This window comes from Pelodiscus sinensis, chromosome 1 (assembly GCF_049634645.1).
Source record: "Pelodiscus sinensis isolate JC-2024 chromosome 1, ASM4963464v1, whole genome shotgun sequence".
Lineage (NCBI taxonomy): Eukaryota > Metazoa > Chordata > Testudines > Trionychidae > Pelodiscus > Pelodiscus sinensis.
In genome coordinates, this window is record NC_134711.1 from 112,862,735 (window position 1) to 112,889,485 (window position 26,751).

General features: G+C 41.2%; 1 protein-coding gene and 1 long non-coding RNA gene across 14 annotated transcripts in view; one reads left to right on the forward strand and one right to left on the reverse strand.

Annotated features, from left to right (window-relative positions):
• The window catches only part of LOC142818359 (uncharacterized), a 46,923-nt gene extending 38,929 nt beyond the window's left edge, over positions 1 to 7,994 (forward strand). The window contains exon 3 of the long non-coding RNA XR_012895847.1: positions 5,878 to 7,994. This is a non-coding gene — a long non-coding RNA (uncharacterized LOC142818359). The remainder of the gene's footprint in view (positions 1 to 5,877) is intronic.
• A 13,475-nt stretch (positions 7,995 to 21,469) lies between these two features.
• The window catches only part of LMO3 (LIM domain only 3), a 201,923-nt gene continuing 196,641 nt past the window's right edge, over positions 21,470 to 26,751 (reverse strand). For all 13 annotated transcript variants that reach the window (XM_006130277.4, XM_075897659.1, XM_075897699.1 and 10 more), the window contains one exon: positions 21,470 to 21,935. In XM_006130277.4, the coding sequence (XP_006130339.1) occupies positions 21,830 to 21,935 (106 nt within the window). In that variant the 3' untranslated portion in view covers positions 21,470 to 21,829. The remainder of the gene's footprint in view (positions 21,936 to 26,751) is intronic.

Genomic DNA, 26,751 nt, shown 5'->3' on the forward strand with positions numbered 1-26,751 from the left:
AAGGGAAGTCGACAGGAGCTGTGGAGTTGCCCCAGAAAATCAGTCCAAGGTATGTTGACACCAGCTGTGCAGTTCACATAGCCGGAGTTGTGTACCTTGCATTGAGTTTCTTCGCCAGTGTAGACCTAGCCATAGTCATGCTTGGCTAGAAACATCTGTGATCACTGTTTCACTTTGTGGTCTACAGCTTTCTAAGGGTACGTCTACACTGCATGCTTATTTTGAAATAAGCTATTCCAGAATAGTTATTCTGAAATACCTTATTTCAAAATAGCACGTCTACACTGCAGGGAAGCCTCAAAATTAGTCCAAGGTAGGCTTCCCTAATGTAGATGTGCTATCTCGATTTAAAGCCCCAGGAGGCGCTAGGGAGGAATAACTTAGAATGGCCCTGGGGAGGGGCTATTTCAAAACAGCAGCAGTGGAGCATCTACACATGCCTTATTTCAAAATAACTATTTCAGACTAGGTGTTATTCCACATAGAATGAGGTTTACAGATTTTGGACTAAGCTGTCCATTATTTCGAAATTATTTCAAAATAACAGAATGACTGTGTAGATGCTCACATTGTTATTTCAAATAATGTTAGTTATCTTGAAATAATGGTGTACTGTAGATGTACCCTCAGGGGCAGATTTCATTAGAGGCACAAATGGGAGGGTAGGTGCTGAAATCCCATTGACTTTCAACTCATTGTCTAACTCTCTTTGGGTATGGCTACACTAGCCACCCTAGTTCGAACTAGGGTAGCTAGTGTAGTCATTCGAACTTGCAAATGAAGCCTGGGATTTAAATATCCCGGGCTTCATTTGCATGTTCCCAGGTGCCGCCATTTTTAAATGCCCGGTAGCTCAAACTACCTGCCTGCGGCTGCATGCGGCACGGGCTAGGTAGTTCGAATTAACACTGTTAATTCGAACTACCGTTACTCCTTCTTCAATGAGGAGTAACGGTAGTTCGAATTAAGAGTGTTAATTCGAACTACCTAGCCTGTGCCGCGTGTAGCCGAGGGCAGATAGTTTGAGCTACCGGGCATTTAAAAATGGCGACATATGGGAACATGCAAATGAAGCCTGGGATATTTAAATCCCGGGCTTCATTTGCAAGTTCGAATGACTACACTAGCCACCCTAGTTTGAACTAGGGTGGCTAGTGTAGCCATATCCTTTGGCACTTTAGAAAACCCTACCATATTGACCTTCATCCCGGGAGTGGATCTGTGCAAGCAGAATTTATTTCTGCATGAAGTGCCATTGAAATCTGTAGGACTTCAGTAGGACCTCACCCTGAGTCCAAGGGTGAACCCACGTGAATGTGATAGCTTGATCAGCCTCTGGATCAGGATGTGTCTCCAGAGCTACCAAAGGTATAATTTTGAGGGCTGCACATCATATTGGGGAAAGTGGCTGCTATTTGCTATCCCTGAAACTCCTTGCAATTCTCTTCAAGTTAAATAAAAACTTGAACCTCATTAAGGAAATGCAAGTGGGCACTTTATCGTTCTTCAATACCAACATAACAGATCCCTGTGTGAGGAAGTCAGGAACGGATTGTGTAATTGGTCCTTCTGGCTAAAGAAACAACAACAATATCATGATCTTCTTGGCCTTCAAAAACTCCCCTGTTATATTACAACATGTAAAAGTGATCTGTACTGCAGAGTCATTTCTACAAATATGTGCAGATGTACTCCAAAAAAATAAATAAATCATCCTCTTAAGTTGAAAAAAATGCTAGGTCTTTTAGATGGTGTGGAAGCAAACTGGGGGGAAACGGAAGTGAGAATCTCATAATTAGACCTATAGTATCCCTTCAAGGCCAGTGTTAAAGATCTGTAAGGAATTTTTGCATTACATGTTTTAGACACAATGGAACCAATGTCAAGATTGAGCTAAAGATTTGCAATGAAGATGAGACATTCTGATGAAGCAGTTTAGTTTTTCAAATGATGGAGCCAAAATATGTGGCGAGAGCCTGTGCAAATTCTGAACAGTACTGCCCCTCAAGACTGTAAGAAAGGTAGCAGACAGGAATATAGATTACCGGGGTTCTGTTTACAACCACTGCCCTGTCTTTCACTTCTCTATGCTTCTGTTTCCTCTTCCATTGTGTGTGTCTCTGTGTGTGTGTGAGAGAGAGAGAGAGAAATGTCAGTTTGGATTTTGCAAACTCCTTAGGCCAGGAACTAGCTCTTCATATGTGCTAGCACAATGTTTGGGACAAAAACCCTCAATCTCAATTGGGGCCTATAGTTGTTATTTAAATCCAAATATTTATACAGCAAAAATGTTAAATCCTGCAGAGAGAACAACCTTTGCGTAGCCTAGCTCTGGTTGGAGGTTAGGTGAGCCATACATGAAGGGCCTGTTATTCTGTAAAAATGAACACTTGACTATGAAGTCCATTCTTTAAATGTGAGAATCCCGGCCATTAATTCTGTGTTTTGAAAAGGTGCCAGCACAAAAGCAGAGAACCATTTGGATGCGTTATGAGAGTTTATTGCCTTAGGGTCATTTGAAGCAAGCAGATCCATAGGGCACAGCAGTGGAAAGAGCAAGCAATCAGAGGAGCAAGTATGCCGCGGGCTTGTCTAACTTCCATTTTAAAAAAAAGTTGACAGAGCTAATCATTTCTGTCCCCTTACATTTAAAGCAGCCGCTGGCATTGCCTAAGTTTTTAACTGCACAGTTGCAGAGTTGTGGGCCTCTGGTTTCCGTAGGAACAGACATCAAAGAGATTAATAATGTCTTGAAGAAGCAGTGGTGCAGATACTGTACTTTCAGGTGTAAAAGCTCTGAACGGAAGTCGACAGTGCAGGAACTTGGAGAAGGCACTGAACAAGTCTCTGCTTCCCAGTGCACAAAGAGGATATCTATCTACTGGCATTTTTTTCTTCTTGCAAATTAAATCTCCATGCTGTTTCATTAGTAGAATCCTCTGTTGGGCACCAGAGAAGAAACCATTTTCCCATCTCGGACCTCATCTGAGGCCTGGTCTACAGTAGGAGTTTAGTTTAGCTCAAGCTCATCTCTTCTGAAGAAGTGGGTTTTTCCCACAGACGCTTATGATAATATATATATATAGTTAGTTAGTTAGTTAGTTTCTAAGGTGCTACAGAACTACTCGTTGTTTTTAAAGTTACAGATGTGGCTACCCCACTAGGAGTTTAGATTGAATTTAGCCACATAAGGTCAATTTTCTAAACAATGAGTATACACTACCAAGCTTGTTCTGTTGACTTTAAGGGTTGCTAAAGTAGATTTTAGTACTCTTGCTTTTCATGAAGAGTAACACTAAATTTGATGTTGCATGGTCAATTATACAGTAGACACAGTGATGTGAAAGTCATTGTTCTTGGCTTCTGGGAGGCATCCCACAGTGCCCCACTGTGATCACTCTGGACAGAACTTGTGACTGTTGCTCTCCAGGTGAATTGGAAAGCCCCAGGAAAGCATTGCAGCTATAAGTCTCAGGTTTCTGGCCATATTCAGTCACATTTCATTTCCGGTGTGGACAGTGCATAGGAAGCGAGCACACCTCAGAGCAAGCAGCACCCCTGGCCCTAAGTTCCATGAGTTCCAGTCCCATGAGCTCCACTTCCCATAGGCAGCATGGAGTGTGAAGAAGATCTTGGACCTTATCGAGATGTGGGGAGAGAAATCCAGCAAATGAAACACAGATATCTATGTGAAGGTTGCAGAGTTCATGGTGGAGAAAGGATATACCAGGGATGCCCAGCAGTGCCATGAGGCAATCCTACCACAACATAAAGGAGGCAAATCAATGATCTGGTGCATTGATGCAAACATGCTGCTTCTATGACCAGATGCATGAGCGCCTGGGTAGTGGGGGCCCAAATTACAACTGTGGAATCCTCCTAAGACACTCATCAGGGCGGCAGTGTGGTGTAGGAGGAGAATGGCCAGTTGGCAAAAGCCAAGAATTTTTTATAACCTTGGAGAAAATCTCCTCCTCCCAAGATGTTTCAGCCAGGCACTGATCCTGGGGAGGACACTTCTGGTAAATTCATTTTTTTTTCCTTGACACAAGTGGGTTAGGGCAATGGGGTGTGATGTGTGGTGCACTCTCTTCCTACATGGAGCAGGGGGGCCTGGAACAGTTTGTTAAAGTGTCTGGAGACAGAGCAGGAATCCTCCCTGCACATCTCCATAAAGCTCTCACAGAGGTACTCTTTCATCCTGCTCACAAGGATTCTGGGGAGGTCTGCCTTACTCCATCCTCCACAGTAGGCCATCTTCCCCCACCAAGTCAGCAGTGAATGGTCTGGCATCATTTCAGCACAAAGCATTGCAGCATAAGGCCCAGATTTCTGCCTACATTCAGTCACCAGCAGCTCCTTATCACTCTGTGTGATTTGGAGAAGACCGATATCACACATGGCAACCTAGATGAAGGCAGGGAAGCTATTAGCTGCTGCCTCTGCTACTAACATGGCTTCAGCTTCTAGCATCCCCTCCCGCCCTCCTTCCTTCCTATCCACAGGCTCCCGTGGGATGGGAAAGCAGTAGTCTCCTGAGAAGTGGGGTGTGACCCATACAGAGGAGGGAAGCCATGTGACCCACTGCTCAGCCCCACCGATTTGACCGGACCCCATCCTGCCCATGGGAAGCCATGTGTGCCAGAGACAGAGATAAGCTGCCCTGCTCCTCTGGCATGATTGGACTCCATCTCCCCCTCCTGAAGTCTCCTGCGGGATGGGAAAGTAGCACTCTCCTGGAAAGCCATATGTGCCAGACACAGAGGGAAGCTGCCCTGTCCTGCCAGCATGACTGGACCATGTCCCCCTGTGATGGGGCTCACCTGCCCCGTGCTGAACAAGGGGGCGGAGAGCCTGTCTATTGGGTAGAATATGCCCCTCCCCCAAAGCCCTGCTGGGCATGCTCGCAGTGCAGCTCCAGTATAAAAGGCTGCCGGGCTGCTCAGTTGGGGCTGACCTCTGGGGAGGAAGGAGCTCCAGCCCAACCCCCAGAGCCACAGCCAGACCTACTGCTGGAACGAGAGCCGTTGGGACCGCTGTCGTTGCTGCTACCGTCCCCGGGGTCAAGCACGCCCGCAACGCTGACTCCGGGGGGCCGCCCGCCCCGCCGCGGTGGAAAACCCCTTCACTGCTGCCCCAGACATGGGACCTGCCAACATTGCAGCCGCTGCCAGCCCAGCTTTGCCAGGAGCGGTCTCCGTCGGCCACAGGGCTGGGGTAGGAAGCAACCCAGGGCAAGGGGCAGGGAACCCCGCAGTGGGCTCAGTGCATTTCAGGGAGAACTCCCCGCTGAGCCGCTGGTGGGAACCACCCACCACTAATAAGACCCTAGGTTGGGGTCTGGTGGGGAGGGAGGGCCCGGACCCCCCTACCTCATCCCCTCAGAGCGTGGGCTAGGCCTCAGGGCCTGCGATTGTGTTGGACTAGGCCTCAGGGCCTGGTTTAACCTTGGGGAGAAGAGGGCAGGGCTGGGGACCCTGCCACAGCTGGTGGAGAATGTGGGCACTCTGATCCCCTCCCCCCCCCGACAAGAAGGGGGCAGAGGTTTTTTTGAGGGGTGCTTATAGCACATGGGAAAATTGGGATTAAGTTGTGCTGGTGTTATTGAGGGGGCCCAGAGGAAGATGGCCCCCCGGGAAGGCAGTAAAGAGGCCATGGGGCCCCTTACCATGCCTGCCTCCATGTGAGTCCAGAGGTTCCTTTGAAAACTCAGCTGTATACCTGCCGTACAGTAGCCACTTTAAAGCAAAACTTTGGTCTTGCACAGAACACATCTTCATTGACTTTAGATAGACCTTCTCTGTATGTTAACAGATTAGGTTTTAGGCTCCACAATGTATCTCCTGTAATGTGTGCCCTTGTAACTTTTTGTTGCAGTGGGAACAGCAGGGAATTTGTTGTGTATTCTCCTGGCTCCACCAGCTGTCAGGTTTGCAAAATCTGCAGGCAAAAATGGACAAAGGAAGACATATTTAAGGAGCAAAGGTTGTGGAGGAATATGGAAGAGGATGTGAATGGAGAGGCAGGAAAGGACAGCAGAGTGGCAGGAGAGGAGAGCATTGCGGCAACTGCCAGTGAAGCACTATGATAATGTCTTGTCATCCCTGATGTCTGTGATGGATTGCATGGCAGTTTGCCTGGACAGACTTCCCTCCATCCCACCTCTTGCAGAACAACTTTTCCTCCTCACCCAGTTCCATAGCCTCCACCCACAAGGGCCCTAGGACACGGGGGTGGGGCAGCTCACACTCAGTTTTCAGGGTGTCACAAAGCAAAGGCTCGCCTGCTCAGATTTCTGTTTTCCCCCTCCCCATAGGTCCCACCATGGACTCCTTTTCTGTCCCTACTGTGTTCCCTAAATAAACACGCATGATTTCTGAACAAGTCTCTTTTTTGCTTGTATTGCAGGGATGGGGTGGAGGATTACAGAAAAACACACTGAAAAGGGTTGCCAGGTGTCCCGTATTGAACTGGACAGTCTGGTATTTGCACCTTCTGACCAGTAAAAAAATTCAGAAAATACTGGTCAGTCTCTTTTTTTTTTGGTCAACAACTTTTGCTGGGCTTTTATTTTTCTCAACAGGTTTAGCTGGGGTTTTTTGTTTTGCTCAACAGAATTTTTTCCCGTTTTTTTGGGGGGCAGGGTTCGGTATTTTTTGTTAAACCATCTGACAACCCTAACACTGAATGCGGAAGTTCCTCATTGAGAGCAATGTGCATGAGTCTCAAAACTGGCCAATCTAAAAAGAGAGATGTTTTTACCACAGGGGATAGAGGCCTGAACAAAACACAGATGCCTTTCACAGGAGCCAGCAGAAACAAGCAGAACATTGATTTCGGTAAGGACGAACACATGAGAGATCATCCAGTAGCTGGGATTTTAGACAAGAAGCTTTTAGGGCATAGTCAGTTAATGTCTGAACTGAACTTGGAACAGGTGGTGGAGCTGGCATGGCAAATTCAATGCATAACTGAAAATGCAATGAAACAGTGAAAGTGTGATACAAGGCGTAGAAAAAAAAATTCTATGAGGGGGAGGGGTAGAAACACAATTAAAAGTGCTTTTTAAGACACATTCCCTGGGCAGAAATGAGGCAACATGGCAAGAGAGAACACTGGGCAAGCCTCTGGACTTCCTGGAAATGGATGAGAAAAGGATACTGGGGTTATGACTATTAAATAAAGGAATAAGGGAGATATGCCTGTTTCCTGGGATCTATGGCCAAAGGACACATTTAAACCCAAGCTTGGACTGTTAGTCTCAAGAATTGGAAAAAAGTTTAATTTAAAACTGATTCGGGGCAGAGGTGATTATTTAATTTGGAGAGATGAGGCCTGGCCTGTAAGTAGAGTGCAGTAGCATGCGGGGAAAGAGGAGTTACCTGGAGGCAGTATGAGATGTGTGACACACTGTCATAATGAGGCCTCTGCTATAACCTGCTGGAATGAACAAGTAGAATTCAAGTGGGCCAAAGAGCGAAGCAAGTTGGGATGGGGATTGGCAAAAGCAGGCTGCTTAAGAAAGCCACTACAGACTGTGTTGAGAAAGGGGACCTTGCCCAGAGATTCACAGTCCCTCTCATTCCCAAAGAATTGGAGGAAATGGCAAGGACCGAGAGTGGTGATGTGGGTGATAGAACATGTTGGTGTACCAAAAAGGTGGCGCACCCCAGGGCTAGTAACGTGGGGGAAAAAAGGCATGTCCATATGCGCATAAGCTGACAGAGACTCGGTGAAACAGTAAGGAGGGAAATTTATGTTGGAATATTATCTATATCACAGAATTAATGAATTAATCAAACACTCAAATATGGCCACTGAAATCACCAAATCCCTTGAATCTGACCCCACAACACACCCATTATTAGGATCTCCCTTGACAAAAAACATTGAGTTGTTTCTAACCCCTTGCTCAGGCCCCCCAAAAAGATTGCATTTCCTCAGCATCCTCCACCCCCCCCCCCAGATTTGCACGTAGATTTGATTCCGCTTCCCACCAGACCCAAATACCTCCACCCAGTGGATTTTGCCCCCAGACTCACTCCAAACAGACCCTTCTGCAACTTCTTGCTGAGTCTGCTGCACTCAGGTGCTCGGAACCCTGCAGCACTATCCCTGAAGTGCCCCATTTGCTTCATTTCCCATAAATGAGCAGCATCTGACAGATGCGCTGCTGTGGAGAGTGTACCGCCAGGAAAGATGCTTCATCTCCCTCTCCCAGGCATGAGGAACTGAGGAGCTGCAGCAGCAGTGGAGCTCCTCACTTTCTTCCTCTCAGGCCTCAGGAGATGGTGCATCTGAGGCTACATCTAGACTGCAAGTTTCTTTCGGAAGAAGCTTTTTTTAGAAGAGATCTTCCAAAAAACTTCTTCTGAACGAGTGTGTCCGCACTGCAAAAGTGCATTGAAAAAGCGATCTGCTTTTTCGAAAGAGAATGACCGGACTGAATGGACGCTCTCTCGCATGTAAGCTATGGAGTGCTATGCACGGAGTGGCCACCAGGGCACCTTGCTTTTTCCTCTTCTTCTGAAAGAACTCCCTCTTCCCTGTCCACACATGCCTTTTTGCGAAAGAGCTCTTTCACAAAAAGGCTTCTTCCTTGTAGACTGACTGAAAAATCCCTCTGTTCTTTCAATTTTCTTGTGGAAGAACGCAATTGCAGTGTGGATGTTCCTCAAGTATTGTTGGAAAAATGGCAGGTTTTCTGACAAAACTCTGTAATGTAGACATACCCTGAGTGGGGCTGAATGGGCCAGATCTGGAAGATTCCAGTCCTATGCTGGCAGTGAGGAGTGGGGGCACTAAGGCTATGTCTAGACTGCAAGCCTCTTTCGAAAGAGATACTTTCGAAGGAGCCTCTTTCGAAAGAGAGCGTCTAGGCTGCACGCGGAATTTCGAAAAAGCAAGCCGCTTTTTCGAAAGAAAGCACCCAGTGAGTCTGGATGCTCTCTTTCTAAAAAGCCTGTTTGCTTTCAAGAACGCCTTCTTTCGAAAGAGCACTTTCAAAAGAAGGCGTTCTTCCTCGTGGAATTAGGTTTACCACCATCGAAAGAAAAGCTGCATTCTTTCGATTTAATTTCGAAAGAACGCGGCTGCAGTCTAGACGCAGGTGAAGTTTTTTCGGAAAAAGGCTACTTTTCCCGAAAAAACCCCTGAGTCTGGACACAGCCTAACTGTCCATTGGCACAGGGAAGCAGTAGGGATTTCTCCCCAGAGCAGAGGGTTTACCTGCAGTATGGTCTGAGTGCCCACTGTCCTGGGAAACCCATAGAGGTGGCATATCTAAGGGTATGTCTATACTAAATAGGTATTTTAAAATAAGTCATTTTGGAATAATGACTCCCAAAATAACTATTTTGAAATAGCACAACCACACTACAAGGAAGCCTCAAAATTAGTCCAAAGCAGGCTCCCTAATGTGGATGTGCTACCTCAATTTGGAACCCCAGGAGGCACTGGGGAGTAATTATTTTGAATGATCCTGGGGAGGAGCTATTTTGAAATAGCAGCAGTGGAGCGTCCACACTACTGCTATTTCAAAATAACGGTTTTGAAATAAGCATTATTCCTCATGGAATGAGGGTTTATTATTTCAAAATAAGAATCCCATTATTTCAAAATAAATACAAAATAATGGGCTTGCTGTGTGGATGCTCGCCTTGTTATTGTGAAATAACACTGTAGTGTAGATGTGCCCTAAGTGAGGTGTCTAAGCTGAATTTGCTCATAAGGCCCTTGGTCTCTTTTTCTCCTTCAGGTACCTTCTCAAGCCCCTCCTCTGCTGCATGTTTTCAGCCAATTAATAATGATTTGAGAGGCAGATGGGAAGAATTGGCACCTACTTTATATAGCTTGTAATTGTCAGAAAACATAATTGGAAGTGTTTTAACGTGGCTAAATGTAAATGTATACTGTGGCAGACTGACAATTTCCTGTCATAGCCTGAACAAACCTTATGGAATTAAGATAAATGTTATTGAATCAGGGTTAACGCCTTTGGGTACATTGTATTAAAATGCATTTGCATATGTGTCAGTGGGGCATTATTTATGCCTTCTCCCTTTGGGAGTGGGGGTGATTGGGATTATCAACATTTAGCCCCCTCCGCCCCCTCCAAAAAACAAGAGATGTGCATGTAGTAGTTCAAATTGGATCCTCCAGGGACCAACAGACAAAGATGGGTTTTTGGAATGAAAACAGGATGGTTTTGACCTAGTTCAGCTCCTTCGTCCTGGTTCAGCAAACAGCCCCCATGCTAGTCCATAAAGGACCCCCAGTCCTTAGGGTAGGGTTAGAAAGGACGTACTGAAGCCTTGTAAGAGTGGGTGCTTGTTCTGAGCTGAAGATGTGAGGAACTTGTGACCACAAAGGACTCCCTGTAGGGTGTTGGAGAGCTTAAGGGACTGCTCCTGCCAGAACCCATGTTAGGGTTAATTTTGATACACCTTTTACCACATGTGCAGGTTCTTTTATTCTTTTTAGCATGTTCTTTCCACATTGCTTTTTGTCTTAAGACTAAAATAAGCATGCCTAGAATGTGCTGGGTGGTACCTCATAATTGTAGCATTTACATCTGTTAACAGTATCTAAAGAGAAAGCAAGGAGGTGTCCGTGGTCAAGCTGCTTGTGTTAGAAATAACTCACTTGTGCAGAAATACCACAGTCAAAAAGAAGAGCACTACACCTAGATTGGGTGCCCTTGCTGGTTCATTGAGGTGAAATACAGGTGCAGTTGCCCTGAGCCAAGAGATATATCTGGGAAAAAAGGATGTAGGCCATATTTACAGGATGGGGACCCTACTGCAGGAAGCAGAGAGTCTCATTTGGGGATATGGTGAATAACTGGTGGAACATAAGCTCCCAGTTGGATGCTATGACCAAAGGAGCTATGGGATTCTGGGATGCATAAACAGAGGAATCTTGAGTAGGAGAAGAAGGTATTTGAGCTCTGTTTTTGGCACTGGTGTGATCAGTCCACTGCTGGATTACCGGGCCCAGTTCTGGCTCTCACAATTCAAAAAGGATGTTGCTAAGTTGGCTACAGTTCAGACAAAAGCCATGAGAGTAATTAAAGGCTTGGAAAACTTGCCTTACAGTGATAGATTCAGAGAGCTCAATCAACCTAGCTTAACAAAAAGAACTTTAAGGAGTGACTGGATTATAGTATCTACACGGGGGACAGATATTTAATAGTGAGGTCTTCGGTCTATCAAAGAAAGGTGTAACGTGAGCCAATAGCTAGAAGTTGATCCTAGACAAATTCAGACTGGAAAAAAGGCATGCATTTTAAATGGTGAAAGTAATTAACCATTGGAACAATTTGCATAGGGTCATAGTAGAGTCTATATCACTATCAATTTTTAAATCAAGATAGGATGTTTTGCAAAAAGATCTGCTCTAGGAATTATTTGGGGGAAGTTCTATGGCACGTGTTGCATGGGAGGTCAGATTGGTCCCTTTTGGCCTGGGGAATCTATGAATCTATTAAATAAACGTACTTGATTGTATTCCTTCCACTCTCTTTTTGGTGTATGTCATTTGTCTTCAGGGGAAGGGTCATGCATATCTTAGGTATTTATATGGCCCCTGCTATCATCATATCTGAGTGCCTCACAAGCTTTAATGTACTTAGCCTTACAAGACCCTCCAAAAGTGAGGAAGTGGCAGTAACCCAGTTTTACAGCTGGGGAACTGAGGCATGGCAAGAGACTAAGGGTGCATCTACACTGCAGAGCTTAACTCGAATTAAGTTATGTAAATTGGGCTACCTCAATTACATAGCTTATTTTGAAATAGGGAGCATCTACACAGCACTTGTTTTGAAATAGAGCACTCTTCCTTCCACTTCCCTTACTTCTCGTACAATGAGGGTTACAGGAGTCGGAATAAGAAGTCCTCCAGCTTGACAGTATTTTGACACTATTTCGAAATAACTGCCTGCTGTTTAGATGCAGACTAAGTTATTTCAGAATAGCGCTAGTTATTTCAAAATAGTGTTGCAGTGTAGACATACCCTCAGTGAGGAAGACCTGGTAGTGTTTCAGCACATAAACCCCAGATTTAGGCACCTAATTCTCAGTTTTGACTCTATTGTGATCCAAATATTTCCCACTGAATCCTCTAGGTGCTTAAATTCACTCTGCACCAAAGTTTTCAGTGTAACAGTTCCCCTTGATGCTTCTGCTTCTGCTAGTGTAAGGTAAATCTTGACTAAAACTAGACACAGCTAATGGATTCTGGCAACTTCTGCTCCATCCTGATGCCTCCCACATGACATCTTTTATAATGCTATTCAAAAGATGCTGTTTTTGTACCTCCCCTTCCACCTGACAAGTATGTCAGACAGCTGCCAAAGGAAAACAAGCAAGATTCTGCAAGGCCTGAAAAGAGTGGGATCTTCATACAGGTGACATTTTAGTTTAAGGAATGTTGAAGGACAAATATGACGTACGGTTAAAACAAATTCTGAAGGTAATTGAAGATGCTGGACTAAAATTAAATGGAGAAAAAAATGCAGGCTAAAGCCCTTAGGATATATAACTGAGAAGGAGGGTGGGTCAGGGGACTTTTTTTAAAAAAGCCAAAAGCTCTACTTGTAATGCCATCAACTAAAAATATATCAGAAGTGCTTTATTTTCATGTCACAATAAAACTTCAGAATGAACCTCTCCTCAAAAAAACCAAGCTCTTTATAAACTCCTTGGCTATATCTAGATTGCCTCCCTTTTTCGTAAAAGGGATGCAAATTAGACATATCACAATTGCTAATGAAGCGGGGATTTAAATCTCCCCTGCTTCATTAGCATAAAAATGGCTGCCGCTTTTTTTCGGCACGGAGCTTTGTCGGAAAAAAACGCCAGTCTAGACGCGGATCTTTCGGAAAATAAAGCCTTTTCTGAAAGATCCCTTATCCCTTATTTTAAGAGGGATAAGGGATCTTTTGGAAAAGGCTTTATTTTCCGAAAGATCCGCATCTAGACTGGTGCTTTTTTCCAGCAAAGCTCCGTGTCCAAAAAAAAGCGGCAGCCATTTTTATGCTAATGAAGCAGGGGAGATTTAAATCCCCACTTCATTAGCAATTGCGATACGTCTAATTTGCATCCCTTTTACGAAAAAGGGATGCAATCTAGACGTAGCCCTTGAAATCAATGGCAGTTAGAAGCCTAAATGACTTTGATCAGCTGGGCCTACATGACTCATCCAGCAGGGCACTGAACCAGACTGCCTTTATCTCAGACCAATGTCCTAACCTTTGGGCCATACAACCTTGGCTAACCAGTCCCTGCCTACTTGAGGACGGATGTCAAGGGAGTGACCTACAGAAGGCACCCTCCCCCATGCTATAGCTTGCAATGTGTGTGGGCTGCACAGAAGAGGGAGCCCTTGATGGATCTGAGTGGGTGCTCAGAGCAAGACACAATCTTGGCCTCTTAGGGCAAGTACTGAGCCACAATTTGTGTGGAGGACGAGAGGGTGGTCAAATTGCCTCAGTCAACAAAACCAACCTCCAGAACACCCTGGCTATTTTGGTCAAATTGCTATTTGATATATTTGCACGTCCATAGGAACTTGATAGGCTCAGTCTAGTTTCCTTAGTCTCCAAATGTGTACATAGCTGACATGTCCTAGTCAGTTCCTTGAGACAAAATGTGTGTAGTTGGCACGTGTGTGAAGGGGACAATCTTCTTCTGAGTCTCTGTCTCCGCTTCTATAATTAATTTATGAATGATACGTTTATGAGAGGCACTTAGCTCCCAGACAGATGAAAATACCTAAGTCAGGATTCTTGTCCTCATTTAATCAGTGGGAGAGCTGAGGCAAAGAGAAGCACCATGACATTCTGCCATACAGGAAGTCAGTGGCAGAGCTGCAAATGGAACCCATCCACTTTGACTCCCAGCCCTGGTGCATTATCTTCCTATTTGTACTTACATGGTTTGTTCTCTTCCCTGTCTGTCTTCCATCTCTGCATTCCCTCTTGTGCCTCTCTTCAGCTACGCCCTGCCCTTTCCTCCTCTTCCACCAGAGTGATGAAATTTGGTATTGCTGAAGGCCAGAAAGCAATGGAGCTGACCACCTACTTTGCCCCCTTCCAACCCTACAGCAAGGAGATGGGGAGAGGAAAACCCCAAAGTATCTTTAGGGGCTGGAAGGAGAGAGCTGAAAGGGGGAATCTTCCTCATTGTGTGCAGACTTGCTTTCAAGTGACATTTCAGCTGACTGACTGAGGGAGTGACAGCAGGGCCAAATATGTGACTGCTATTCTCAATGAGTGACTTTTGCCAGTTACATGCCTGTTGTCAATAATCCACCTGATACCTTCCCTTTCAAACTACGGCCACCTTCAACTTCCAAAGTATTAAATGGCAAAGTCCAAGAGACATTTCCTACACTGTGTACTAGATAGTGACAATTCTTTGGGTATTTAAAATACTATTAAATCTGTTCTTGTGTTATACCTTCATATATCTCCTATGTCAGCTGATCTGAACAAACCATTTCTGGACACTGGACACTGACCAACAGTATGGATGGCCCATAAAATGTGTGTATAAATATTAATTTTAAGTACAGAAAAGTTCTTGCTCATATAATATGACATCTCCTTTTCAGACTAAAAAAGGCTTTACATACTCAGCTATTTCTTCTATCCTGGAGACTGTTATACAGATACTGCCAATGACTTGTCTGACTGTAGTTAATAAAGATATTCATGATTTAGATGGAGAGCAAGGCCTGAACAATGGGCATAAGTTATAAATAAGAAATAAAGAAGTTAAGCAAAACCTACAACGTAGCCTTGTGGATAAATATAATATGAGAAATATATTTTTTAAAAAGCAGAAAAAAGTTAATAAAATCTGTTCTGGCTTTCTGGAGGCACGTGAATTAATTATGTGAGTAAAGAATGTATTTTTTCTTTAATATAACTATATTGATACTATTTTTCATACTTTTTTATATGAGCATGTATATATAAATGCAGAATACCACTGTGGGACAGAAAGGGAAGAAAAATGATCTAATTTACACTGCTGTAGGCCTGCTTGTACGAAGAATATGTTCCCGTGCCAGCATTTGACAATACTTTTGTCAAAAGCATCACTGGGTCTTGAATGGTCCCAGCTGGCTACAAAGGCAGTTCCACAGATTGTGTTAATATAGGTGCTCACTGCTTTGCTCAAAAACAGATTGTTTTTTACATTTTTATTTAAAAAGACAACAAAGGTGTATGTGCAGGGATAGGATTTTCATCATTAAATGTTTCTGATCTTGATATTCATAGGCTGGAGGAGAGAGCAAATGAGTTACTTACCTGATTTTTTTAAAAATTTATATTAAAACACAGCCCTAAAATGCTTAGCTTTCCACTGTGAATCTAGCTTTCTTGTTATTTTTCAATGGCGACAGCAAATCACATCATTAACTATAAATTGCTCTTGGCTATTTCTTCAAAGTAATTTGACATTAGTGTTTGATTTTTCTCTAGCATAATCGAGAAACTGTTTCCCACTAGTGCGATAAAGAGCATGTGATCAAAATATTAGACAGCATTACTTGCATTTTTATACCTCTTCACACAATGCCCATTATATTTGTTGCTTAAATTCAGCCACCTTGCCTATGTGCAAATATTTTACGAAGATGGTGTTCAGTGATCACATGAACTATATGGATTTCACAAAGTCAGTGAAATACCCTAAAATACCAGTTGTATATGGTATTTAAAATTACACTGAATCCCAGCACAGACTGCAATAATCTGGAAACAAACATGGAATCTCTTGCTACTTTAAGGTGATTTTACCTTCATCATTTTGCATGACAGGATCCAGAGCCACACAAACTAAAGCTTAACTTATCATGCTTTCCTTTTTTCAGAAAACAGAATTCTTTTTAATTAAAAACATTTTTTAAAAAAAATTCAGTATGTGTAATTGCTAACACCTGCTATGTGTTACTAACAGATGTTTCTTACTTACCTAAGGGAACTGTTATAATTACACTATAAGCTTATTGGAATGGCATTTAACCAAGCTAGTTTAGGAACTTTAGGTGGTGACTTTGTAGTCTTTTATTAGGCTTCCCTCTCTTTTTTCAACACCTTTAGGTGACAGGAAAGCTTGAAAACACCACAGTTGCCACCCACATTTCGTGGGTTTTTAAAAGCATTATTCAAATTAAAGTACTAAGCAGCTTCAGGTCAGAAAAAGAATCAGCTTTTGTAGCAGTCTCAAGAGAGAAATCTATGTTATATTGTTCATGGCCCCAGCCCTCCAATCAGCTTTGTAAGCTTTGTCTATTCCTGCCAGAACCCCGTTCACATTAATGGGGCTCTGGACAGGCAAAAGAGGAGCTGGGGGGGGGGGGGGGGAGGGGAGAGAAGGAGGGTGATGCCCACTTCAATGTCATTGCAGAATTAGGGCTGCTATTGATAAAGGATCATGGTAAAGTGATCGGGGAAAGCACATTTAGAAGCTCAGCTAATGCTGGGTTTGTGTTGCATAGATGTACGGTGAGAGCATGAGCAAATCTTCTAACCCACTGTACCTCGATAGTTTCATCTGTAAAATAGGGATAATGCCACACAGGATGTTGTGAAGTGCAATTCAATTCATGGAGCTTTGAAACCATGGGGTGAAAGGTGCAATAGCAATTTTATGCATTAAAATATAGTGAAGAACCTGCAACACACATGCAGTTCACCTTCAGGAGAGAGCAGTCTGCAAGCACGGTGGCTTCCTGGTTCTTTAGGCTTTTCTGTAAAGCACAATAATCTGTGCGCTGCCTTCACCTCTTCATTTATGAAATAATCACACAATTACCTGCAGGCATGTGCTAAATATGACACCGGTCTCAGCAAAATAATGGGACAATTGCAAACAATGAATAAAGCCAAACAACGCCATTTATAACTGCTATTTCAACAGTGGTGTTGTAATCAAAGTGATCTGAGGGTGACTCATTAATTAATTGATGTTCTTTTTTATTATGTGCTATTGAGTTAATGAGTAATTTGTGCTAGATAACTCTCCGAACACATTGATTACGCGAGATATTTTCTAGGACTTTCATACCAATGACATGCTGAAGAAGTAGAAGATATTTGCTTATGTATACTCATTATTAGCAGGTTCAGGCTGAATATAAATCAGTAGAAGGGCATTTTAAAGGTATTGGGTACATGCAACCTTTCCATTAAGGCTTTAAACTGAAATGTCTTGGCTTTAAATGACTTAAACAGTATTATAATCACTTCCTTTATAGTACTTCTATCACCCACAATTGGCAGCTTCTAGAAAGGGTTCTTATACAAAAGGTTTAGACAAGGAACATGTTTGTGCTAATGGCCTATTACCTTATGTATATTGTGTTATAGTTTCATTTTGCAATGTACTGAAGTGAACACTAAACAGGTTTTGGTCTGTATCTCTGGGGTTGAGGGAAGAAATGTATTTAAGTGAATATGTAATTGGCTTTTTATCTAAAGTGGTATTTAAAAGAATAAAAACATTGCTTTTGTATACAGTACACACTTTGCTTTCTGTAGTTTGAATCATTAAAGCTTATTGTTTATTGAAACCACAACATCTCCAAAGCCAGTTTGATAGGATTTAGGAGGATTTTTTTATTCATTAAACAACAAATGGATAAATTGATAATTTAGTCTGACAACAGCAGCACAGTTGAAGCTTTCAGAAGAATCAGTTAAATGTATAAAATTATACCCAGCAATCACTACAGACCTTCATTTTTTGACAAGATTTGTTCTAGGTACAGATGACTGTAAACTACCGACCGCTGAGAAAATTATAAGAAGCTGCTGCATATTATGTTGCAAAAAGCCTTTAAGTACTTTGTCTGTACAGGCTAAACCTTACCAATCCCTCCTGTTTTTCCACAATCTTCCTCCTCGCTGCCCACTTTCCTTTCTATTTTATTTAACGTGGGCAGCATGGTTGTAGCTGTGTCAGTCCCAGAATATGAGAGAGTCAAGGTGGCTGAGGTCATATCTTTTATTGGGCCAACTTCTCTTGCTGAGACAACAGCTCTGTGTAAGCTCGAAAGCTTGTCTCTCCCACCAACAGAAGCCAATCGGCTAAAAGATATATTACCTCACACACACCTTGTCTATTTTCTTTAAGTCATTTGGTATGTTGGCAATTAAGGACATTTGAGGGAATGGTGGTAGGTTCCCCCATCCCACTTTTTTTGATGTGCACAAATTTGAGCATTGAGGAGAGGAGGGAAAGGCATGTGTGAAATAAACCAGAAAATGTATTAAGCAAGATGAAAGTGTAATTACAAAACACTAGTCAACTTTCAACCTCAGTCACTGCTATTACAGAGCCAAGGCAGTCTTGATTTGTCAGCAGCAGCAGCCACACAGCATGTTACCATAGCAGTTGGTAGAGGGTCTTTCTACAATTGAAACAATATGGTTTGATTGTTTTTACATGTCACCAGGTGGGCTAGAAAACAGCAGTGCAAGAACGGTATAGATCTATAATTGGTTTAAAACATCAGTTTACCTCAATTTAAAGATTCATGGAGAGAGAATACAGCCAGGACAGAAGATGCTAACAGAAGCCGTCTTGGCTGACAAAAAGAAGCCCAAGCTGAACCAGTCACTAATAATATTTCTTCATATGCAAACTGATCATTTAATCACAAGTGGCAATAAGGATTAACGGAGGCAGACGATTAAACAAAGAAAATTAGTGTAGGGTAAGTCTCAGTTAAACTGATCAGTAACACTGCTCAGCAAAAGATTTAACTAACTTTATCTGTTGTGCTCTGATCGTGCTTCCATTAAACATTTTACATTTCCAATTTTTTAAATTATATAAAATATGTTGCACATTTTCAATGTACTTTAGCTTATTTCTTCTCTTGACCCTACTGCCAAATCAAGGGCTATATAATTATAATATCCTACACACACGCCTTTGAGTATATGCATATGCCTGATACATCTTTCATAGAACAGGCCCATACATAGGAGACTTTTCTCCCATAATCCAGTCTGACTAATCTTGCACAGTGGCACTTTGTATTAACAAGTGCTTGCTATTAATTTTACAGTACTAATGGCATTTCTCTGCTTTCAATCCTTTTTTCAAAAGTCTTCATTGGATTTACCTGTTTTCCATTTGTTTCTCCCTCATGTCCATGACTGACTAATTTACAAAAAAGTGACCATCTACTGAGCATTTAAAAAATGCTTCCCTAACTTTTCCCATTATAAACTAATACTCTTAATACTTTACACATATACTCCTTGGCATCTGAAGAGACAAAAATACTTTACAAAAGCAGTGTAAATATTACCCTCATGATCCAAATGGGACAACCGAGGCACAGAGAAGTTAAGTGACTTGCTCATCATAACAGCAAGTCAATGACAGAGCTCAGCTTCCTTAATTCCCAGTCCCATGCCCTGACTCAGATTGGAGGTTCCCAAACTGTAGTCTATGGAGAGCTAGTAAGTCATTCTTGTTTCTAGCTGAAATTAACAAAACAGGCTGGAGCACGGAGAGGTGGAATGAAGAACAACAGGAGTGATTGATTTTCTTTTTAAAAAGGCAAAAGCACTATTACTAATGCAAATATGTAAATACCTTCCTAATATGACCCTTCCATGTAAGCAACTGCTGTAGCAGGTGTTATGTAACTGAATGGGAGCGGAAGAGGTTCGGGATCACAAATGGGAGGAGAGATGGTCCACAACAATGATTTCTCAGTTAAGTTGTGGTCTGAACTCTGAAAATGTTGAGAACCTTTGAAGGGGACTAACTAGAATGAACTCTGATATTAGTGACCATTCGTTTCCTCCATGAAAGTTAAGCATTGTGACTAGCCCTTAGGTTTAAGCTGGTTCATATGCATGCAAAAAAGCCACAGTATTATATGTCTAAATCTCTCTTCCATGGACAAATTTGGAAATTCAGATATCAGGGTTAAAAAAAAATTCCATCTCTAAATCAATCCATTGTGAAGTCTACTTAGAACTCACACAACAGAGACTAAGGGAGTTCCCCAGGAAGAACTCACTGCGGACTGCAGAAAGCTGTAATAGGAGGTGCTCAGGACAGCATTGCAACCATAAATCAAACCAACAGAGGGAACACAAAGAGCTTTGATGTACTTTGAATGTAAGATTCTTAGTGAAAAGAAAGCCCCGATCTGATGGCCACATTGAGAATGGCATTTAAACAAATGCTAATTTTCTGGTGAACGTTAATCCTGCCAAAGAGGAAAAGACTGACCATGCATTTAACCCATATGTTACATGTTATCCCTTCATATATTCCACCAAACTGGTCATTAAGCTCTGCCAGGAACATGAATACTTAGGGGCCTGCTACTGAGGCAACAGTCGCACAGCTTTAAAAGGTAGCACCATCTTCATTAGGAGATGGATCTGTTCCTGACAGTGATTGTGAAGAAAGCCATCCCCCCCCCCCCCCATCCTTACCAAGTGTTAAATTATTTAATTGCCTGTGTGGGCGAGAATTTTTTTTTAAAACAATTCACGTGACGTGAAGTGGTATCTCTCATCTTCTGTAATATTTAAAGGTTTTGTCCCACCAATAGCATTTAAATTGTCTTGCTTCAACAGCCACTGAAGGTAGTTGTCAGCAACAAATCACTTTTCTACTGTCAGCTAAAAAGGGTCTTTCCACACATGTATACAACCCCTTAACTGAAGCTGTTCTTGGTGCCTTCTAACCTCATCACTTTAGGAAAAAGTCACTTGCCACATTCACACAACTCTCCATGAAAAATTAGGGTTAAGTCTTGATGCAACCCTCCCCCCCCAAAAAACCCTCAAAACAACCCTGCAAAAACAAACCTCAAAGCCTAAGAAATTGGATCTTACAAAAGATCTCTGCACAAGAGCAGAAGTCACTTTTCCAAATTAAATAACTTCAGAATATATATATATTACAAGATACCCAAAGGCACTGGTTTGCAATAGGACCTAATTTCTAGCTAATTTAAAAATAAAAATAAAACACTTATTTTGAACATCTAGCAGCACAAAAGCAGCACCTCAAATCATTCACTTTTGCACCTTCTATAATATGTCCCAAACCAGCCAGACTTATTTTTCAAAATGTTGTAATAAAATAAAAGTGCTCTTGGAGGAGATCTATACAATTAAACAGCTGAGGTTTAACCCCTGAAAAATAGAGGCTTCTAACACAAGTGCTGATAGACCCTTAACCATAGCATTGTTTGCAGTGGTTGCTGCTAGAATTATCTTTTCAATAGTTGCAACGTAAATAGTATTAAGCTCTAACTGTAGCATAATGATTGGGATTGGCTCTTTAATTCTTTTTACTAGAAAGATACAGCTAATTTAAAATAGCTGGTTGATACAGAACGCATAAATATACAATAAGTTTAGACAGTGATTGTACTAAATGCAACAATACAAAGAAGCAAACAGGAACACAAATGGTAACACAATAAAACTGTATTACATTTGTGCTTCAAATATTACAGTACATTATATACAATAGTCCAAAATAAACATCTCATGCCAAATAACACAAAAAAGAAAAAACAATAGCAAGCCCCCAAAAAATAAAATAAAATAAAAATCCAGCGGTATATACAGTTACCTTTTTAATAAACATTCAACTCTGAACTGGAGCAATTTTCACTACATACATATGCAGTCCGCCTTTTATTCCACGCGACCATCCTGTCTCTCTATATCTACGCTATCAGTAGGATCCTGTGTCATTTCTTATATACATGTTGAGCAAAAAAGATAAAAGAACATAGTGCTTTATATTCTTAACAATGTGGCGTTGGATCAGCGAACCTGGGGTGCGTAACCTTCTTTCATTAAACCCTCCTCATAGTCTGTCTGGCACAGAATCATGTTGTTCTTTAGGAAAAATTTGTCTCCAACACAAAATCTGAAAATAGAAACAACAACAACAAAAGAAAGTTAGCTTTGTAAATGGAACGATGTGATCTTAAATCTAAGATTCTACCTTAAGTGTTTATAATTTTGTGTGGAAAATGCAACATGTATTTCTTGCATCTGTTGCAGCATTTTACAAAAAAAGGTGCAAGAAATCCCAGCTTTGGATTTCTGCCACTCTTCTGCATTCCTTGCTTGTAACAGAATTTGGTGCCTCAGACTTTTTGGACCCTCAATGAAGAGCTTGATTCAAAGCCCACTGAAGTCTAAGAGAGTCTTAGAAAAGGTCACACCTGCACAGATAAGAGAGTATAATACCCAAGACCACTGGGCTGAATGAAAAATTAATCCAATTCTTTATACAAAGTAGAATGGGGATGATACAATCATATGCTATTGGATGCTTAACATATATATTATAAATGTATTGTACAAATAATACATCATCAAGATACTGTTTTCCAGGTGAAAATTCATGCCAAAGGACATTTGAATTTAATGGCCATTGAGTCAAAACATTTTAGTGTGTGTACGTAAAATTACATATGTATATATGTGAGTAACACACACACACACACACACACACACACACACGCACGCACAGGTAAGCTTATGTAGACATACAAATAGGTTTACCTGTAGGAACTAACTATAAATTTAATTACCAAGTAAGATTTAATTTATTTGCACTGTGTGATACAGTCTATATATCCCAGTTTTTTTAGTAAAAGCTTCAGAATTTGGTTACCAAAAACAATATTGTGTTTTATTGTCTGAGTGGGTGAAGGCATGTTTACCTCAGCTATTTAGTTTCAAACTTGAGTAGTAATTTCAATCTAATCTAAGCAATGTGTGTACGATTACCAAGATACTTATACACATCATTTTTAAAAAAGAAAGGAGCATTTTTTAACACAGCTAGTGAATAATATATAGAAAAAAGTTTCACTAATGACTGGTTTTGCAGCAGGATTATATTCTTTTGTTTATGGCAAACTCTCCATCTATAAAACATATTGGAAGCCAGTGCTTGCAGTATTCCAATTAAACTAAAGAGAGTAACCCAAATGAACCCCTTTGCATTGATGTGAATAAATGAAACCAGTTTCCACCAGCTAATTATGCATTTTACCACAAAGTATTGTTTAATGTGTAACAGATTATAATGTTCTTTCCTATATAATTTCCAAATGGGGACATCTTGGACACAATTAGGGTCAGAAATGAATGCTTATGTTGTTTACGGTACATTTAACAACAGAGTAGCTATGGGAATAGCTGTATATGTATTTAATTGTAACAATTTAACCTTCAAATAGTGGTGTCTGCTGTAGTTGACCCAGTAAAACTTCGTATAATTACAGAAGTTGACCCTCATGACCTTAGCTAGTGGTCTCTCTTTATCAGATAGTCAATTTCTAATGATGTTCAAGCAGAAATCTTGGTGAATTGTCACAGATTAAATTGTGTATTGAAAGCAGCCCTTTAATGTTTTGTGAACTTGGCGGTTTAAATGAGTAGCAGTTGGACTGATTTACATTTGTAAAGATTGGAATGCTAGACAAACAGTGAACCCATTTATTTTCCAACTGGGTAGCTTTGGAAATTTATCCTTATGTTAGCTAAATAGATAGAGGGAAAACAGTGCAATAAAAAAGTGGATTGAAAAGAATTAGCTTTGCTCTTAAAGGAAAAATTGGTTTGTCTATTCGTGGATTTTTTTTCTCTAGGATTACTGCCTGCTGCTACTGATGATTGAAAATACAGATTATGGAATGATCCTGAAATCTTTAAGTTATTTATGGTCAAGCCTATTTTATACAATTTACAGGTTTCCCCCAATCCCACTATATGAGCTGTAAGCACCACAAAAAATATTTTGAGTAGACATATTGAAAAGGAGAGTTATTGAAATGAACTTGTTCTTTTCAGGTTACTCTTGATTCTTCAAATATGCTCAAACCCAAACTAAATCCTTATAGTCTATTTTTTGCAGATGTGGATGTGACCGCAGCAACCCAGATTAGATTATAGAAGTCATATACAGGCGGCCTTTTCACATACAAGTTCATTTTCCAGAGAAAAGGCATGTTTAACTTTAAATACAAAATTAGTCATTTATATTTTCTATAACATGAATATTTCCACTGGATGATACAATAAATAACACAGTAAAAACAATATTATAGTATAACGAATATAAGATTATTGATGTTGATGGGAGGAGGATGCAGGAACTCAATACATAAAATGCAAGTTCCTATTATTTCAATAGTGATAGAAATGTAGCCGTGTTAGTCTGGGGTAGCTGAAGCAAAATGCAGGACAATGTAGCACTTTAAAGACTAACAAGATGGTTTATTAGATGATGAGCTTTCATGGGCCAGCTTTCGTGCTATTATTTCAAGAGTGAGTAAGCAGCAGGCTAGTGAGACAGCCACCAGAGGGAGACATGATTACATCTGCTTAGCTTGCAGAATGCACTGATTCAAACCCTTACAACCATTTAAATACACCTTTGGTGTCCAGCGTAACACAAGGATTATTTTCAGCATAAAAACAAACCCAGGAGATAACTTGGTTAAAATATTTAGAATACATCATGAAGTGAAACTAACTTAAGCTGCAAAGCTTTTGGGTCTCCCCCTCCGCACACTCGTCCTCCCTCCCTCCCCAAAGTGTTTGCTTCTTTCTTTCCAAGATCACAAAATCTTATGTCACTAGTTTATTTAATCTTTCATCCCAAAAAGTTACCCCCCCACACACACTAGCCTCAATCTGTAGAGTGCGCACAGTTCTATTCTAGAAAGAAACAAGGCCACTTTTGCACAAACAGATGCAGATTTGTTCCCATTACATTTTGCTTTTGCGGTGTTAGCTCCTTAACCTTTGGTGCATAAATACCTTTGAAGAGCTGGACTTATGTATCCATGATAAATCATGCATTTTTTCCTACCATTTAATATTTATACTCTTGAAGAACACTATAATTTTACATACTAAAACCCCAAAAGGGTGCTCACTTCTATGCTACGGAAACTCAGGAACTAAATCATGTCTGCAGGGGCAAGGGCTAGTTTTGAATTCTTCCTCCGTGTTCTGTGAACTGTATTTTGATGACAAAGGCAAAAATCAAAGCTCAAGTCATATGCAATGACACTTTGCACTAGTGGGATCCAAGATGACTAATTGGTAGAGAAGATAAAATTTCTTCTTCACGTCCTTTCTTCATATTCCCAAACTCCCGATCTTATTTGACATTCAAAAATAGCTTTGGCATCTTCTAGCTGAAAACAGCCTGGAACATTTTGGAAATTCACTCACTCTCAGGCTACATTGTTTCCATTTTCATGGGTAAGACACTCAACAGAATACATTCACATCTCTTTTTGGAAGGCAGGGAGGGGAAAAGTGTGGAAACTGACTTCTAGCAAAGCAAAGTGTGTCTACATTAACTGGTCTTCGGAGTGCAAAACGAGGAAAGGTTTTTACTTCATCTTTGACTATATTAAGCAGATGATAGTGTCTGGTGCTGTGCAACATTTTCTTTCCGAGAATCCTTGTACATTTCATCTAACAAACATGCAAAAGGTGAGCAGAAAAATATACTATAGGCAGCATTAACATGATAGATTGGACTTACTGGCTATAAATTGGTGCTACTACTTTTGACATGTCTGTGGTATGAGTGGAATGACCATTACAATTAATCTCCATCCTAAGACTCCTGTCATGTTTTAAAATGGTAAAATGTAGGCCGCTTATATCATGAAAATCTCTGTGACTATCTAGTTTGGAAGTAGAAGGCACACCTGGACCATCACAAGAAGTATAAAACTTGTATTCCAAGAAATAGCCATTTAATTTTCTAAAGCTGAATGCTAAAAGGGGGTCTCACAATTACCTGCCATCTTTTAGCAGTCAGTATATAATGCATGACAATGCAGTGGGAAGGTAAGAGAAATGGGTTGGAACTAGGATGGCTGTGTTCCAACTTCCTCCTCTGCATTTGTGGCACAAAGTATGAAACAATGTGGAAGCATGTAACAGATTTCTCCTAGAATCAGCAGCCGTACAATCCTTTCATTCAGATAGAAAACACTCGTAAATTTTTCTGGCACTCAACTACATTAGTTGCTTCCCTATTCTCCTCCCTCCCAATTTTTTAAAAAGTTAATTGATCTGTCAATGTATCTCTGGTTAATGCTTACGCATATATTTCAGCATTATTGTACCTCATGCTTCTTCGTCAATATATATCTAAAATTTGCTACTTTTAGGGTCTTGTGAAGAGACCTGCAACATCAAAGGCTAATGTCTAATTTGTGACTATCACCTCATGCTGTCATGGATACAATATATACAATATCACTTCCTGAAGCCCAATAAAGTACATTTCTTTTTGCTATGCTTTTCAAAGAGTATTAAAAACTTTGGTACAGAAAATATGACCATAGAATCATAGAATGCTTGAACTGGAAGGGACCAAGAGGACCAAGTCCAGTCCCCTGTCCTCACGGCAGGACCAAGCACAGTCTAGGTATTTGTCTAACCAGCTCTTAAATATCTCTAATGATGGAGGTTCCAAACCCTCCTTAGGCAATTTATTCCAGTGTTTAACCACCCCAACAGTTAGGAAGTTTTCCCCAATGTCCAACCTAAACATTCCTTGCTACAGTTTAAGCCCATTGCTTCCTGTCCTTTCATCAGAACAATTGTTCTCCCTTCTTCTTGTAACTAGGGTTGTTAGATAGAGGGTAACAGAATAGTTGACTAACCACACAAATTCTTAGCAGTTAGACGACTAT